General features: G+C 37.3%; 1 protein-coding gene across 1 annotated transcript; it reads left to right on the plus strand.

Annotated features, from left to right (window-relative positions):
- Window positions 1–324: 324 nt before the first annotated feature.
- Window positions 325–15,668, plus strand: LOC116290996 (uncharacterized). The gene is made up of 14 exons (XM_031698117.2): window positions 325–367; window positions 466–555; window positions 1,360–1,449; window positions 2,772–2,879; window positions 4,989–5,114; window positions 5,293–5,336; window positions 5,551–5,747; window positions 7,239–7,324; window positions 7,918–7,989; window positions 8,911–8,998; window positions 9,790–9,834; window positions 10,360–10,401; window positions 10,499–10,578; window positions 12,799–15,668. Exons 1-14 carry the CDS (start codon window positions 329–331, stop codon window positions 14,953–14,955), a joined length of 3,264 nt encoding a protein of 1,087 aa, XP_031553977.2. The 5' UTR covers window positions 325–328; the 3' UTR covers window positions 14,956–15,668.
- The last annotated feature ends 1,424 nt before the right edge of the window (window positions 15,669–17,092 follow it).

Raw genomic sequence — 17,092 nt, forward strand, 5'->3', positions numbered from 1 at the left:
TAAAAACTACAAAATGAATTTATAAAGAGCATAAGATATTCTATTCAATGAATATTTATTAAAAATTTGTACAATTTTTTTAGTTAGCTTTTTCACGAATTTATGGATGCACTCTGTTGAAAATTTTGATATTTTTTCTCACCGCTTTTTTAAAAACAGTTAAAATAGCTCAAAAATAGTTCATTTTATTTTAGTCTTTTCCTCATTTTTAAGATATTGATAAAAATAACTACATAGAAAACAGACAGGAAGAGAAGGCCCAGTGACGTCATAGTATCGAGTCTTCGCGGGGTTCGTTCAATCCCAGTCCTTTCTCGTGCCATCATGCATGACAAACATGGCGGACAATAACACATCAACTCCCACGGTAAATAACAAATATTACCCTTTAGATCGTCTTGATCGCTTTTTAGTTGTGATATCATATGGCTATAGTGAGTAATGGATGTGTTGGTGTTGTTTTAGGGGAAAATTCCACCTCATATTGAGAGTTATTTGACTGCAAAACGTTCTTGCTCATTTTTCAAGATCAAGCCCCGGAAGTATTTTTGTGTGGTAATTATTACATATTTGTTATCTTACATTATTATACTTTGAGAAAATTTGATAAAAAATAATTTTGTATTCTAATTGAATCATGATAAATGGTATTATTTGATAATCAAGGTTTTATTTTGATAGATAAAAATGAATTATAGTTGTAAATAAATCAAGTTTGAATTTGGCTTAAGTTCGATTCTTTGTAAATTAATTAACTACGCAATCAATATACTGTAGCAACTGATAAATGTTTTCAAACTCAAATAGAATTATTTTTCCATATTCTTTATCCTTATGAGTCGGTTTTATTTCGAGGATAAAAATTGGGAGGGTTTTTATACATAGACTTTAGAACAGTTCTGAATTAATTTAAAGAAGGTCAAAAATTCCAATACACCTAAGCAACATTTATGTGTGATTGCACAGTACATGTACATGTTAAATCCAGTCTGCACATGTTAATTCGTAGGGAAGTACAGCAAGCAGGGCTGTAAATGTGTTATAAGAAAGTGTAACTTCAGAATTTCCTATATATTAGACAATTATATGAAAAGGTACTCTAATGCATTCAACCATTCCATGTAATTAGTTAGCAAGACTGTTTGTTACTATGTTTTCCAATATTCTGCAAACTCAGACATTTCATTGGCTTTTGTGAAATTAGCTTCACTGCCGTCAATCAAAAATTCAATGATTAGAGGTATCAACTGATTACTTTTGATTGGTGGAGTGAAAAACTACTTAGTTTGCAGGATAATGAAAAAGTGCAGTAATGTGAATACTATTGATTTTTATGTTTATGTTTTTTCTAATTATAAGCTCTATGGCAACCTTATACAATGCTTTGGTAATGAAAAGTCATACACTGAAAAACGAGAGAATGTGAAGGCACAGATTGACTTGGAACTGGTAAGAAAGTGGTTGCATTGTTGTGTACGGAAATTGTCAGGGAAATTCTATTCAAATTCAAATTCTGAGTAATCGACTAGTAGTCGTACCCTACGATAGCATAAATTAAACTATAATAAATATTTATGTACACATGCTAATGATACATCGTTTAAATATGACTAAAAAATGAGACCACCCAATCGAATTTGCTTTGTGATCTAGGGGTTAGGTTTATAGTTAGGGTTGGGGTTGGCATTGTAGTAGTTCTTATGTGCTAAAGGTACTGAGTTCGATTCTTGGTGTCTTCGCTTAATATTTTTTCTAAGTGAGGAGAACCAAAATTTCTAAGTCCCACTCCTGTGTTCGGAAACCTATGACATACTTCATTAATCCGTACACGACGATAGTACCAAGAAAGTATGGTATCTTGATCACCATTGGTTTACAAATAAAAGTGCAAAACATCAGACTCATTCATTTTCCATATAAAATGGCAAAGATTATTCATAGTGGATTAATAAATGAAAGATTATACTTTTTCATTGGTCTCACAATTGAGGTAGTTGGGAGCACCATGAAGTTTCCACTGCTACTGCTAGTCTTTATCAGGCGATGGTGTAGACTGGAAGGTGGTCTCCTTATATAATACACCTATTTCAAAAAACGTTGTAGGTTGGATATCTGAAGTCAGAAATCTGAGACCGATTGGAATTGTGAGGGACTGAGTGTTTTCTCGTTCAAAATTTAATGTACACTTACCCAGATATTTTGCCAGTGCAGGTCATCGCTCAAAGTTAGTATATCAAGATATTAACTTTTTGCGAACTACTAATTAAAATCACAAACAATTTACAGCTTACAACCCACAATTCCTTTCGGTCTCAGATTTCAGATCTCCGGCCGACAACGTTTTTTTGAAATAGCTGTATACAGTCAGTCCGGCTCCCTTTACATGTGTAACAAATGAGTTTGAGTGTTTAGCTTTTAATGAGCACAAGATAGTCTGGTTGACAAGAAGCAGTACTGTAGCTCCATAGGCATAACCCTAAAAACCTACCTATTCAGAAAGGCTTATTTTATTGATTAATATAATCTATAACTTTTCTTTATTATATTTATTCTTTATGTATAATATATAAATTTATTCATAGTCTCTTATCTCTTATTCTGTCTAGTTTAGGATATATTTCTATTTCTATTTTGTCTGTTTTTGTTTCATTGTAATATTGTAAAGCATTTGGACTGATATGGAATTTTATTATATAAATAAAGTATTATTTATTATTAATCCAGTAATTCATATAGCTAAGCCAGCTTTTTGATACAATATTATTCCATAGGTTCGCAGTATATCAGAGACAGTTTCCTTGCCAGCATCAAGACAAAAACAGGAATACTGCTTCAAATTGGTTTTTTACGATGATAATGAAGTGGACTTTATAGCTCAGGTATGATATAACTAGAACTTACTTTTTTTTTTTCTTTTTTTCTTTCTTTAATTAAACTGTTTCATTCTTCCTTCCTTCTTTCCTTTCTTTCTTTCTTTTGTTATTAGGTTACTTTGATTGATTTGCCTGTGCATTTGTTTATTAATTCATTTATTCATCTTTTAGTCCTTTCCTTTATTCCTGTCCTTTAATTCTTTTTCTTTGCTTCGGGGGTTCAGTGTCTCTCGGGGGGCGGTGTCATTTAGCCTGACGTCTTCTGAGATCTGGTATCTCTCCTATCGTTATTGGCTTGGTATGGGCTTTCTTATTCTTCTTTCTTTCTTCTTCTTTTCTTTCGTTTCTTTCCTTTCTTCTTTCTTTCTTTCTTTCTTTCTTTCTTTCTTTCTTTCTTTCTTTCTTTCTTTCTCTCTTTCTTTCTTTCTCTCATAAAGGAAGGTGCTCCAATTATTAATCTATAGACAGTGGTATTTTTCCAAATGACCTTAAACTCGCCAAGGTAACTCCTATTCATAAAGCAAATGATAGAGATGATTTAAACAATTATCGCCCTATCTCAGTACTTCCTGCCATTGCTAAACTTTTCGAAAGAATTGTCTTCAACCAGTTATATACTTATCTTAGTTCAAATAACCTGCTCTCTGAAAAACAATCAGGTTTTAGACCACAGCACTCAACGACTACTGCTCTGCTGGAACTTACAACTGAATGGCTTACAAATATAGATGAAGGGAAGATTAACTGTATCACCTTCCTTGATTTTACGAAAGCGTTTGATACAGTTAATCACTCTATCCTTCTCCATAAATTAGCTAATTACGGCATTGCAGAAAATTCATTGAAGTGGTTTAAATCCTATTTAACTGAGCGAAGACAGAGATGCAACGTGAATAATACATTATCTACTATAAAACAAACCCTTTGTGGAATTCCCCAAGGGTCAATCCTAGGTCCATTATTATTCATATTGTATATTAATGATTTACCAAATAGTGTACATTTTTCAAGTACAAGAATGTACGCGGACGACACAAGCCTCACGGCTTGTAATACTTCCGTAAAATCATTATCTGAGCAGATCAATTCTGATATTATTAGCATATCCAACTGGCTGATGGCAAATAGATTAAGCCTTAATTCAACAAAGACTGAATATATGTTTATTGGGTCTGACGACAAATTACGTCAAATAAGTTCCAAACCACATGTTTACCTTGAAGGTAAACAAATCGCACGTGTCCAAACAGCCAAAACCCTGGGGGTTGTAATCGACCAACGCCTGTCCTGGGCTGACTATGTCGATCATATATGTAAAAAGTTTCATCAGGCCTGGCTGGCCTTAGACAGGTTCGTGATTACGTCCCCCAGGAGACGGCGATTGCAATATATAATTCGCTGATAACTCCTTGGTTTGACTATACTGCGATGTGGTTTGGGATAATTTACCAAAAACATCAGCTGACAGACTCCAAAAAATGCAAAATCGCGCAGGCCGAATTATAACTAAGAGTAATTATGAAACTAGGTCGCGCGACATTTTAATGTCTCTAGGATGGGAAAATCTTCAAAACAGGCGGAAGAAACATAAAGCCACAATAATGTACAAGACTTTGAATGCTCTTGCACCTCAAAGTTTAAGAGACCGCTTTGAGTATCAAACTACAAAATATAATTTGCGGAAGGGAGAAAAGTGTTTAAAATTATCGAAACCAAACACTGAGTACCTCAAACGTGCGTTCTCCTATGAAGGTGCAAAAGCATGGAACTCTTTGCCTTCAGATATTAAGTCAGCTAGAAGTATAAGGGAATTTAAAAGAAAGCTTTCTTCTGTTGGACTCTCATAAACTTTTTTAGCTGTCTAAATTGTATTCTTATTTAACTCGACATTCTTGTAAAGCAATTTTTATATTGATAGAATTTTTTTTCGAGTATAAATAAAGTATCACTCACTCACTCACTCTCTTTCTTTCTTTCTTTCTCTCTTTCTTTCTTTCTTTCTCTCTTTCTTTCTTTCTTTCTCTCTTTCTTTCTTTCATTCCTTTTTTCCCCCTTCTCTTTCTGTCTCGTCAATTAGTTACTTTATATGTAGTAATAACTGTTATTTATCCTCAGAGTAAGCAGGATGTGAAAAATTGGGTTGATTGTTTGAAGCAAACTAAAGAATTCTGGGAAAACTGGGAGCAAAACGAACAGTTTGAAATTGTAAATAAAGACGAATGCAATGTTAATGGTATAGAGGTAAGATAACATCCTTCAAAAATTCATGTAAATGGCTTATTGCTATTTCAGTAGTTTTCAAGTGAAATGGAAGTCTTCATGTCTCACAAACATTGACAATAAAAAAAGGACCGTAGGGCCCCCTGCATGGTCCCTGTCAAAATTCTTTCTTCTAAGGCTACATTAATTTTCATTTCAGACTAATCAAGAGTCATGTGTGAAAGTTCCTAATGAAGAAAAAGAGTAAGAAACATGTTTTTTTTTTCAGTCCTATTCTTGTCCATACACCTATTTTTCCACACCTGTGCAGGGCTGGCTCAGTTGGTTGGGCACATACCGGTTGTGCGGCAGGTCATGGTGAATCAAGCCTCAGCCAGAAAAATTACTCAGGGTCTTAAAATCTCTGAGTCAAAGGTGCTGGTTAGAACTCTAACAGATTTCTTCTTTTAATTCACAGTCCTGACTTAATCAAAATATCGATCATTATGTCTCATGGCCAGCCTTTCACAGCATATCTACCACCGGACGGCAACCTTGATGATCTCTGGACAGCTGTACTTAAATCGCTGCCTGGTCATTTTTGTTTTAAGTGTAATATTTGTCAGTTACGTGGTAGAACAATGGAGCTGTGGTCTGTTACAAATGATGGTGCGGGTGAGTAATCATCGCCCACAGTTAAAGGGGCACTTGGATGAAAATCAATGAAAATTAGAAATGGCTTTAAACTTGGTTAAACTTATCTATATGGCCCAGATAGTAGCCAAGCAACATGTTTCCTTCACAGTCAAAAGTGACGGGGGAAAATTTTCACTTTTATTCAGCATCTAAATTGTGAGTAAATGACGTCATTTACTCAACCCTATTGTTTTTTTCACTTTTGACCCAAAATATCTCAACAGCAAGTGGCTCTCAGGCTAAAGTTTTCACTAATCAGATTTCCATAATATAATTGAGTCATGTTATCCTCAAATGCTTCAATTATTTGGACTTACAAAAATTGGGACGTCTTCATCCAAGTGCCCCTTTAATTTGCTATATCTTAGGCCTAGGGCAAACATCAAACTTTCCATGCACCGAACTTAATTACATCAAAGAATGCCGCCTCATTATCACATGATATCCATTGTTTTTAATGAGTTCGGTGCATGGAAAGTTTGATGTTTGCCCTAGGCCTTAGACTTTATTATTGTTGTCACATTGTAAATTTTTGCTACACTCTACACTGATTCTGTAACTTTTTCCCAGTTTCATAGGTTGTCTATATTAATGGACCATTTTCGAATAAGTCAAATACTGAGCTGTGTTTCTTGATTACAGACTCATTTACTCAGGGTTAGCCTCGTATCAGTGTCTAAATATTCACAAATACCAACGGTAAAGTAAAGAATGCATAACTTCAACAATGCAAATAATTTTGAAAATCTAACGTACCTTCACTGGAACACATGAATATTCTACGCAATGTCGAGGTTAATCCTGAGCAACAGAGAACTCAGAACTGGAGTATTAGCAGTTATGGTTATAATAAGCAGGGTGTAAATAAATTGGGGGGGGCTCAATTTAGGATTGGAGAATTTTTTTTGAATGTCCAGTGTATTAATCAAGACAGATAAGCATCACTCTCGGCAACCAGAGTTCTGTCATCCTTACTGCGCATGCTTGGCGAAATGCCTTAGTCCCAGCCATTTTATCAACTTTCAAGGCAATAGATATTATTCTTTATTGCAAGGGAGATGAGGCGGTAAGCCGTGTGGGATGGGCTCGGAAATCATATAAGAACATGCGTAATAGGTAAATAACGAGCCTTGTATGAAACAACTGAAGAAAAGGACCCATGTGGGCCTTTCACAACTTCAATTCGCGTAAAAAATGAGACAGCTCAACTAGAAACCGTGGACAGTTGTTTCGGCCTGTATTGCAAGGGCTCGACTTGTTATTGCTGTACTGTTTTCAATTAATTATAACGAGAAATATTCAAATTGATCACAGCTCTTGAAAGTCTAGGTCTTTACCCGAGACTCTTGTTAAGCATAACATGTGCAGTAAATAAGACTGACAGGACTCTTGGGTCGAGAGTGGATCATATGACTGACTTAGGCATTACTAATGTAAGAAGGATTTATTTTGTGTTCTATATCTCTACAGCTTACAAAATTGAAAAACATTTTAATGCGTCTGAATACTGTACGACAGCGTCAAACCCTATCTATTTATTGGAACATAATTTTAAGGTAAAGTAATTTTATTTAAGGGTTAGAGTAGCACTTCCATATTTTTGCTGACAAAGTGATAATACCCTGAGTATTATAACAATACAGGGTAATAAAAGTTCAAATTTTGAAAACAGTAGTATTTGTCTAAGTAGATTTAATATTGAGTAGATCAATTAGTAGATTTGCCCATGCAGAAAAATGCAGATTTCCTAAAAAATGTCTTGCATCTGAAAGCTACTTGTGACTGGAGCTTAACAATAAAAATGCTTGTAGAGGTGATGACGATGGTGATGGTGATGATAATAATTGATGATGATGATGGTGGTGGTGGTGGTGGTGATGATGATGATGATAATAATTGGTGATGGTGGTGGTGGTGGTGGTGGTGGTGGTGGTGGTGGTGGTGATGATGGTGGTGGTGATGATGGTGGTGATGATGATGATGGATGATGATGATAGAGGATGATGATGATGTTATATTGATGATGATGCTACTGTTGAAGATAATGATAATGATAGTGCTGATTACGATGATGGTGATGATCATAAAGATAAAAATGATGATGATGGTAATGATGTTGATGCAAACAAATATTCCATTTTTCTATCAGCTTCTGGTTGTCTTCTTTGAAGATTCTTCGTTTCTCGTCTCACCTGCTGATATTTCTACTAAAGCAAGAGATGTGAGTTGTTAAATCAATATATTTTTAATCAAATCTTGGTTTTCAAGAGGGAAACCATATAGTAAAAGAGCCGGTAGTTCATCATCCTCAATTAAGGAAATTGCTGGTTGCAAGCATTCCCAAGAGAGTTAAAAGACAAAAACATGGTGGCCATTGTGGTACCGTTAACAATGGATGCTAATGAGAAATCTTTTGTTAAATGGCACCAACATGGCCGCGATGACGTAACGTGCAATCGAAGAATTGCTTTGAGAAATGATTTAACCAAAAAAAGGTTTGTTGAATTACGGCACTTGGCGCAACTTTTTTGCGCGATGCGACACTCCTGCAGTAAAATAGAGTCTTCCTTATGTCACGTTTATGGCAGAGACTTGATGTTCTTATCCATGAATGCGACTTTTCCATGTAAAGCTAGCGAGGTTTTTGGGAATTGTATCATTCTAGAGTATCATTTCTTTGTTAAACGGTTGCGTAAATGAAGACACATGAATATGGATACAACTCAAACAAAGAATCTTATTCTCAAGACCACGTGTCATTCCCTAGAGTATCACTTCTTTGTTTAACGGTTGCGCATGAGAAGACACATGAATATGGATACAACTAAAACAAAGAATCGTATTCTCAAGACTACGTGTCATTCCCTAGAGTATCATTTCTTTGTTTAACGGTTGCGCATGAGAAGACACATGAATATGGATACAACTAAAACAAAGAATCTTATTCTCAAGTGAATGACACGTGGTCTGAAAAAGAGAAACGTTACGCTCATGCCGAAGTTAGAGTTTTATTTCATGAGCAAATACATCGCATTCATGACATCTTCCGAAAGCTCTGTCGCCAGCAACGTACACGCACCAATTGCAGCGTGTGTGTTGGCCTTCAAATCCACTACGTCTTACAACATTGTCTTTTTTTCAGATTCCAGATATTGAGTTGTTTTCAAGGAAACTGTCTGAAATAGAATGCAGTAATGTGCAACTGTACCTGAAAACCTCATCAGGAATAGGTATATATCTTATACTCCTCTCCATGAAATAACTGTTATAAATCTTGGGTGCTTTATGAGAGGACACAGCACGCGCGCGCACTTTCAGTTGCGTCGTTCCTATCTAAAATAACGGTTATTGTAATTTGTATTCTATAAAAGAAATAAAAACCTTGCTTGCTGTGCTGTGTGGAGTCATAAAGCACTTGTAGATTGACAGAACACTCGAGAAGTGTCCAGAAGCACTCCGCTACGTATCTTACTTCTCCTAACACTTCTCTCGTGTTCTACCAACCCCCGCGTGCTTTATAACTGCACACAGCACGCGCGCGCATGTCTGTATACTGTGACATAAACACGGTGGGAGCTGTAGTGTTGTTCTACAACAGCTCCCAGAGTTTATATCAGTATGTAGGCACAAATGCACGTCTTATGTTGCTTTTATAAAATAAAAAAAACGTTGCAGGGTTTTTCAGGGAAAGCGTTTTTATTTTTCCTTGGCTTTCACAGTTATTTCTTTAATGATGAAAAGGTAAATTATACACCGTGAAAAGATGACGTTTCGGACGCTAGTCCTGCTCTTTTACTCCGACGAAGGACTAGCGTCCGAAACGTCAGTTAAGTTTTTTCATCTTTTCACGGTGTATAATTTACCTTTTCATCATTACTGTTTCATTAGAAACACCGACACAGCTCACACTAGTTTTTAGCTAGTTATATCTTTTCAGTTATTTCTTTGTTTATTTCAAGGACTCATATTCAATTTAAGATAAATCATTGTAATTCAGTGTTATTTTTCTTTGTTCAAACAGCTACGCCATTCTCGCAGGAAGATGCACCATTAAGAACGTTATGGGGTACGTATTTTGTATACTTGCTACGAGGCAAGCGGTGCACTTTTAGGCCCCGTCCACACTATATGCCCGATAAATTTGAATCCGAATTTTTATTTATTCGGTTCCATTTCGAAAAATCGTTTTCGGTGAAGAATTGTTCCGGATTCGCACGGACTAGTGTGGACGGTAGGCCTAACTGAATAAATAAAAATTCGGATTCAAATTTATCCGGCATAGTGTGGACGGGGCCTTAGTATCTTTGGTGTAATTCGTGCAGAATGGACAAGAAAAGATTTGCAACAACAACAACAACAGAGTATCTATACTCAAAATTAAATATATATAAAAATACATAAAAAACGTCCTTGTTTTTGCAAGGGTAGCACTTGACAGCCAGTGGTAAACAAACCTGTAGCACTTGCTTCATGATCGAATCATGATCAGCACGTCTGTGCAACGTTTCCCTTGTTCTAAAGCCCTTACGACCAACTATTAGTAATGCAGTTTTTTTAGAAATGACTTCGTTTTCCTTTTCGTTTAATACAGAAAAACATGGTGATAAATGGTCCCTTAAACATCGTGAAGGAGGTAAGTGACTGGTTGGTTGTTACCATGACGATATTTTTGTTACTATGACGATGGCAGATCCCAAAAAAAAAGACGTTTATGTTAATTTGTGTTTCAGAGAAATTTCTTCTTAAAAGTAAAGCAATTTTAAGGACTAGTAATGCAAAGAACATTGCAGAAAAGATTCAACAGAGCAAGGTAAAGAGAATATTGCATGTTTTATTACTCACTCTTATTCATGAAATAGTAATTCTTTTCTTAAATTTATTTTAAATTTTAAATTTTTTGAGTCACATTTTTATATTGTAAAGCGTCTTTGAACTTAAGGATATCGACGCTATATAAATTATTCCTTATTATTATTATTATTGTTCGCTATTGGTGACGCAGGGGAAAGAGTAGGGGGGGGGTTCTTGTTGGACGTAGGGGAGTAGGGTAAGTAGTAAGTGACCCTCAGTAAATGAAGTCACTGACTGACTGACCGACTGACTGACCAACTGACCGACCGACTCACTGACTGACCGACCGACCGACCGACTGACCGACCAACTGACTGACTGACTGACTGACCGACTGACCGACCAACTGACTGACTGACCGACCGACCGACTCACTGACTGACTGACTGACTGACTGACCGACCGACCGACTCACTGACTGACTGACTGACTGACTGACTGACTGACTGATCGACTGACCCTACCGACTTACCGTCTGACCGACTGTGCGACCGACTGACCGACCGACCAACCGACTGGCTGACCGAATGACCAACAGACTGACTCTGACTTACTAGTGGAGTTTGGTATTGTTGTTGGACACAGGGGAGTAGGGTTGGTAAAGTTTGGTATTGTTGTTGGACACAGGGAAGTAGGGTTAGTAAAGTTTGGTATTGTTGTTGGACACAGGGGAGTAGGGTTAGTAAAGTTTGGTATTGTTGTTGGACACAGGGGAGTAGGGTTGGTAAAGTTTGGTATCATTGTTGGACACAGGGTAGTAGGGTTAGTAAAGTTTGGTATTGTTGTTGGACACAGGGAAGTAGTGTTGGTAAAGTTTCGTATTGTTGTTGGACACAGGGAAGTAGGGTTTGTAAAGTTTGGTATTATTGTTGGACACAGTGGAGTAGGGTTGGTAAAGTTTGGTATTGTTGTTGGACACAGTGGAGTAGGGTTGGTAAAGTTTGGTATTGTTATTGAACACAGGAGAGTAGGGTTTGTAAAGTTTGGTATTATTGTTGGACACAGTGAAGTAGGGTTGGTAAAGTTTGGTATTGTTGTTGGACACAGGAGAGTAGGGTTTGTAAAGTTTGGTATTATTGTTGGACACAGTGGAGTAGGGTTGGTAAAGTTTGGTATTGTTGTTGGACACAGGAGAGTAGGATTTGTAAAGTTTGGTATTATTGTTGTACACAGTTGAGTAGGGTTTGTAAAGTTTGGTATTTTTGTTGGACACAGGGAAGTAGGGTTGGTAAAGTTTAGTATCGTTGTTGGACACAGGGAAGTAGGGTTTGTAAAGTTTGGTATTATTGTTGGACACAGTGGAGTAGGGTTGGTAAAGTTTGGTATTGTTGTTGGACACAGGGAAGTAGGGTTAGTAAAGTTTGGTATTGTTGTTGGACACAGGGGAGTAGGGTTAGTAAAGTTTGGTATTGTTGTTGGACACAGGGGAGTAGGGTTGGTAAAGTTTGGTATTATTGTTGGACACAGGGAAGTAGGGTTAGTAAAGTTTGGTATTGTTGTTGGACACAGGGAAGTAGGGTTGGTAAAGTTTAGTATTGTTGTTGGACACAGGGAAGTAGGGTTTGTAAAGTTTGGTATTATTGTTGGACACAGTGGAGTAGGGTTGGTAAAGTTTGGTATTGTTGTTGGACACAGTGGAGTAGGGTTGGTAAAGTTTGGTATTGTTATTGAACACAGGAGAGTAGGGTTTGTAAAGTTTGGTATTATTGTTGGACACAGTGAAGTAGGGTTGGTAAAGTTTGGTATTGTTGTTGGACACAGGAGAGTAGGGTTTGTAAAGTTTGGTATTATTGTTGGACACAGTGGAGTAGGGTTTGTAAAGTTTGGTATTGTTGTTGGACACAGGAGAGTAGGATTTGTAAAGTTTGGTATTATTGTTGGACACAGTGGAGTAGGGTTGGTAAAGTTTGGTATTGTTGTTGGACACAGGGAAGTAGGGTTTGTAAAGTTTGGTATTATTGTTGGACACAGTGGAGTAGGGTTGGTAAAGTTTGGTATCATTGTTGGACACAGGAGAGTAGGGTTAGTAAAGTTTGGTATTGTTGTTGGACACAGGAGAGAAGGGTTTGTAAAGTTTGGTATAATTGTTGGACACAGGAGAATAAGGTTTGGTAAAGTTTGGTATCATTGTAGGACACAGGGGAGTAAGGTTAGTAATAAAGTTATATATTCTTTTTAGTTAAAAACGAAGATCTGCGAAAGAAAGCAAAGAGAAGTATTAAAGAAAATCGAAATCCATGGCTGCAAACCCAAGATGAGAAAAATCCTCGATCCTCTAAGGGTACCCGCTTCTAGAGCTCCTCCTTTTGAACCCAGCCTTACATCTAGTATCGATATGAATGAGGATCATTTTAGCAGTGAGCCAAGGTCAAAGACTAAGGCCAAACATGAAATACGGCCTTGTACTTTTCCTCCATCACCAGAAAAGAAAGGACCAGGTCAATTGAATGCTCCCTTTTGCCCGCCCGACAACTTAGATTTTACCTCTAATACATCTAAACCTAATGGTAAAGTTATGTATGGTAGTAACGAGATCATAGTGAAGCGACAAAGAAGCTTGACGGAGGTAACGCATTGTCCGCGTGACCGCCTGAATTTTACTACTGCTCTATCTAAATCTAACGACGAGGAGACGTATGATAATCATGAGGTCGCGGCGAGACGACAAAGAAGCGTGACGGATGTAACACCACATAGAACCGGAAGTAACAATGAGAGATATTTAAGTCATACCGGTTCTATCAGTAGGAAAGGTGCAGTTAGACGAAAATCATCACGCGATTCTCTAGATAGTTTAACAAACAGCGACAAAAGCGATGAACTTAGTTCTGAAAAAACAAATGTTAACGATCCAACACACGGTTTGCCATGTGAAACTGACTTAGACTCCCCGCAGGCGCAAAGTGTTCCGGAAGTGACGTCATCTAAAAGTAAGGATGGGCCAACAAGTGGAGGACGGTCAAATATTTGTGATCAGGATGATAAGACAATTGTTACAGATCAGACCTGCGCCGGAAGCATATCTGATCAACAAGATGGAAGACAGCTGGAAGACACAAACATGGTTTCGTATTCAGGTATCGCTTCTAACGAAAAACCAGAAGCTGATCTCGACATTGAGAAAGATTTTCACAGTGACTCGGGAATCGATTCGTTTGACGGTTCTATCAGAAATGACGTTGGTCAATCGGAGTGTGATAATGGAAGAAAAGAGCACCTTCATTCGTGTGACTACTATGATGTCAAGTCTACTTACCACTTGAAGAATATTCTGCTTCAGTATTCTAGACTATGTGCCGATGAAGAAGAGGTCGGCGTTGAACACCCACCTCAAGGTATCTGCCTATCGTCATATCATCTCTTACACGTTGAAGGACGCTGGGTGGTAGAGAATGATGTGGAAATAGATGAAGAGAGCGACGAGAGTTCCAAGTACGATGACTGTGAAGTATTCAAACTTCCAGGGGATATCAAGGTGTTATATAACCGTAGCAAACGAAAATGGGTGGTACAAAGAATGAAAGTATCCGAACAAGTAGAAGATGAGGTTTCACTCGAGCCTTCAAGTGAACAATTAACCAGTAGCGATGCTTCAAGTGAATACCCAGCCAATGAGAATCCTTCTTCTATGGAGGAAAAGGAGGAGGATTTCCGTACCTCGACGTGGGAAAGTAATTACCATCCTCTAACAATCAATCACTGTGGTCAACACTTTAGACCCTTAGACGATTCGTACGAGCCTGATGATGAACAGCCAACTACATCTCAGGATTATACCGAGATTGGGATTCTTGAAGACGCTATTCGAAAATTGTTTTACCATATGGAGAAAAATCGAGATCTTACTGCTTCCGAGTGCTTGAATGACAAGAAATATCCTGATCTACGGAGACTGGTTTGTGTCGAGCTTTGTTCTGCTTTGCACAGTATTGTTAGTAACGGTCTCAAGAAGAAATTCACTCTATTGAGTGCAATAAGGTATAGTGTGTGGGAGGTTGTTAAAGGGACTTGTACGAATGAAGTTACTGGTGCCATAGTTAAGAAGATCAACAGTGTTGGTGCTCTAGACGATAAAACTCGATTTGAACTGTTTGTTTGTGAATGTTTGAACCAAAACGCTGGCGCTCTGGCTTTATGGGTGGAGGCTTTACAGAGTAACAAGAAAAAAATGAACACTTACTACGATGAGAAGGCACTGGTGATGAAGCTGCCGAAAGATACTCTGGAGAAGTTGGTATCGAGGATAACCTTCCTTCCCTTCAGTATAAGCTATTATCAGCATGTACAGAAGAAGTTGAAGGAAGCCAGTGATGTGACACAGTTTGCTTTCGAATAATAATGATCATCATCCTCATCGTCACCATCATCCTCATCGTCATCACCATCATCATCATCATCATCATCATCATCACTATCATCATCATCACCATCATCATCATCTTAGAGGATCAAGGGTGGACAGAGGTGATATTCATGGTTCCGACTCCCCTTAGTTACCGTTGCTATGTCCCACAAGCTCAACAATTTATCCAGGATATCTCGGAATTAAAGACTCTAGTAACGGAAAATTGATCATAAATTGTTTCAACAGTTTACGGCCCTGAGAAAAGGATAGAAAATTGCCTCGTAGTCCTTGTAGTACTCTTTAAAACAGATACTGTGTATTTGTTTGTGGGACAAGATTCTAATTCCACTAGAAAAACTGCTGCAGCGGGCAACGGTTTGCTGTTAACTCAGTCGAACTTTTGAATTGCGCTCGATACCTGAAAATGTGTAATGAAAAGAAAGAAAAGAAAAGAAAAATGAGAATTATGAAATGGAAAAACGAAAAGGAATAAATAGAAAAAAAGAAGGATCTAAAAGAAAGGAAAGGAAATACGGAGAGATTTTTGATCGTTTTTTTTTTTTAACGAACACATCAGACAGTAGATTACTTATGTATATGGACCAACGCTTCTCTCCAAAGACAAATAGACACACACAAAAAATATAATATATAAATCATATATAGTATATATGAAAGAAATAAAATAAACCCTAATACAATCATTCTCTTGTTAAATCACTTAAATCCCGACTGTACTAACTTGTTTACTAACTTGTTTACTAACTTCGCGGGTTATTAATGATTACCTTTCATTTGTTATCGGGGAGCCCGAGGGGTGGGGTGGGGTTGGGGGATTCGCTTGCTAAGCCAAAGTAAAAAAAATGTCCCTTTCTTGTTTTCCTTTTTTTTTGTTTTTGTTTTTGTTTTTGTTTCAAAAGTGCTGTGATTTGGAATAATTTTGTGCCCCCCTCTATGAACTCATTCCCAAACCACACTCTCGGTTTCTTGCTTTTCTGCGGTCACCACCAAACAATCGCTAGTTTTCCCAAATGAATAAAGAAGTACGGGGGGAAAATCGAATAGGCCGTTTGCATGATAGCGTCTTTTGACTCACACTATCATAATGCTTCGCGAATTTTCTTTTTTTATTTAAATTTGTACAATTCCGAAGGTTTTTTGGCCGTTATCGATTTGTTTCTTGACGTACCTTGATATGTAACAGCAGCTGTTGAAGTGTTTACGCGAAGACGTTACTGATAAGCAAAGAAATCGTGCCCACGAAAACCAAATGTAAAACCTTCCAATCTGCTGCCATCACACTTGTCATTTCTAGTTGATCTGAAATATTGTGGCATTAGAATAAAAAATATAAAGCTCATCATTAATAGGACGTTTGCATGATGGCGTCATTTGACTCCTACTACCACAATGCTTGGCGAATTTTCTTTCTTATTTAAATTTGTATTCCCTCATGAGAATAGTAAGACAATTGGTGCGCGTCAACTGAACGAAAGAGAGCGTGCAAGGCAGTATGGTAGTAGAGGTCAATGACGCCATCGTGCAAATGTCCTATTGTGTCACTGTTATCAAGCGTTATTGGAAGTTTTGATTTCACTTGGTGTCCTGGAAATCCGTATTTCAAAAGGAATAGTCATACCTCAATTTTGAAAATTTTGTCGATTCTGAATCCAAATCGAATAGATGCAGTTATCGAATAACACGGGTCAAAATCGAATGGATCCAGTTATCGAATAACACGGGTCAAAATCGAATGCATCCAGTTAACGAATAACACGGGTCAAAATCGAATAGATTCAGTTATCGAATAACACGGGTCAAAATCGAATAGATTCAGTTTTCGAATAACACGGGTCAAAATCGAATGGATGAATACAGCGAATAACGCGGGTCAAAATCGAATGGATGAATATAATATAGCGAATGAAACAGTTCAAAATCGAATGGATCCAGTTATCGAATAAAATAGGTCAAAATCGAATAGATTCAGTTATCGAATAAAATGGGTCAAAATCGAATGGATTCAGTTATCGAATAAAATGGGTCAAAATTGAATAGATTCAGTTATCGAATAATACGGGTCAAAATCGAATGGATGAATATATCGCGAATAAAATGGGTCAAAATC

This window comes from Actinia tenebrosa, unplaced genomic scaffold (genome assembly GCF_029948245.1).
Source record: "Actinia tenebrosa isolate PJP-AT-01 unplaced genomic scaffold, QUT_ActTen_1.0 PGA_scaffold11__36_contigs__length_13525064, whole genome shotgun sequence".
Classification (NCBI taxonomy): Eukaryota; Metazoa; Cnidaria; class Anthozoa; order Actiniaria; family Actiniidae; genus Actinia; species Actinia tenebrosa.

Bases quoted from the DNA above. Each gene is read 5' to 3' on its own strand.
- LOC116290996 (XM_031698117.2), top strand. From the start codon at position 329: ATGACAAACATGGCGGACAATAACACATCAACTCCCACG. The intron at 5,337-5,550 runs GTAAGAAACATG...TTTAATTCACAG, and splicing joins GTTCCTAATGAAGAAAAAGA to TCCTGACTTAATCAAAATAT. The intron at 8,999-9,789 runs GTATATATCTTA...TTGTTCAAACAG, and splicing joins GAAAACCTCATCAGGAATAG to CTACGCCATTCTCGCAGGAA.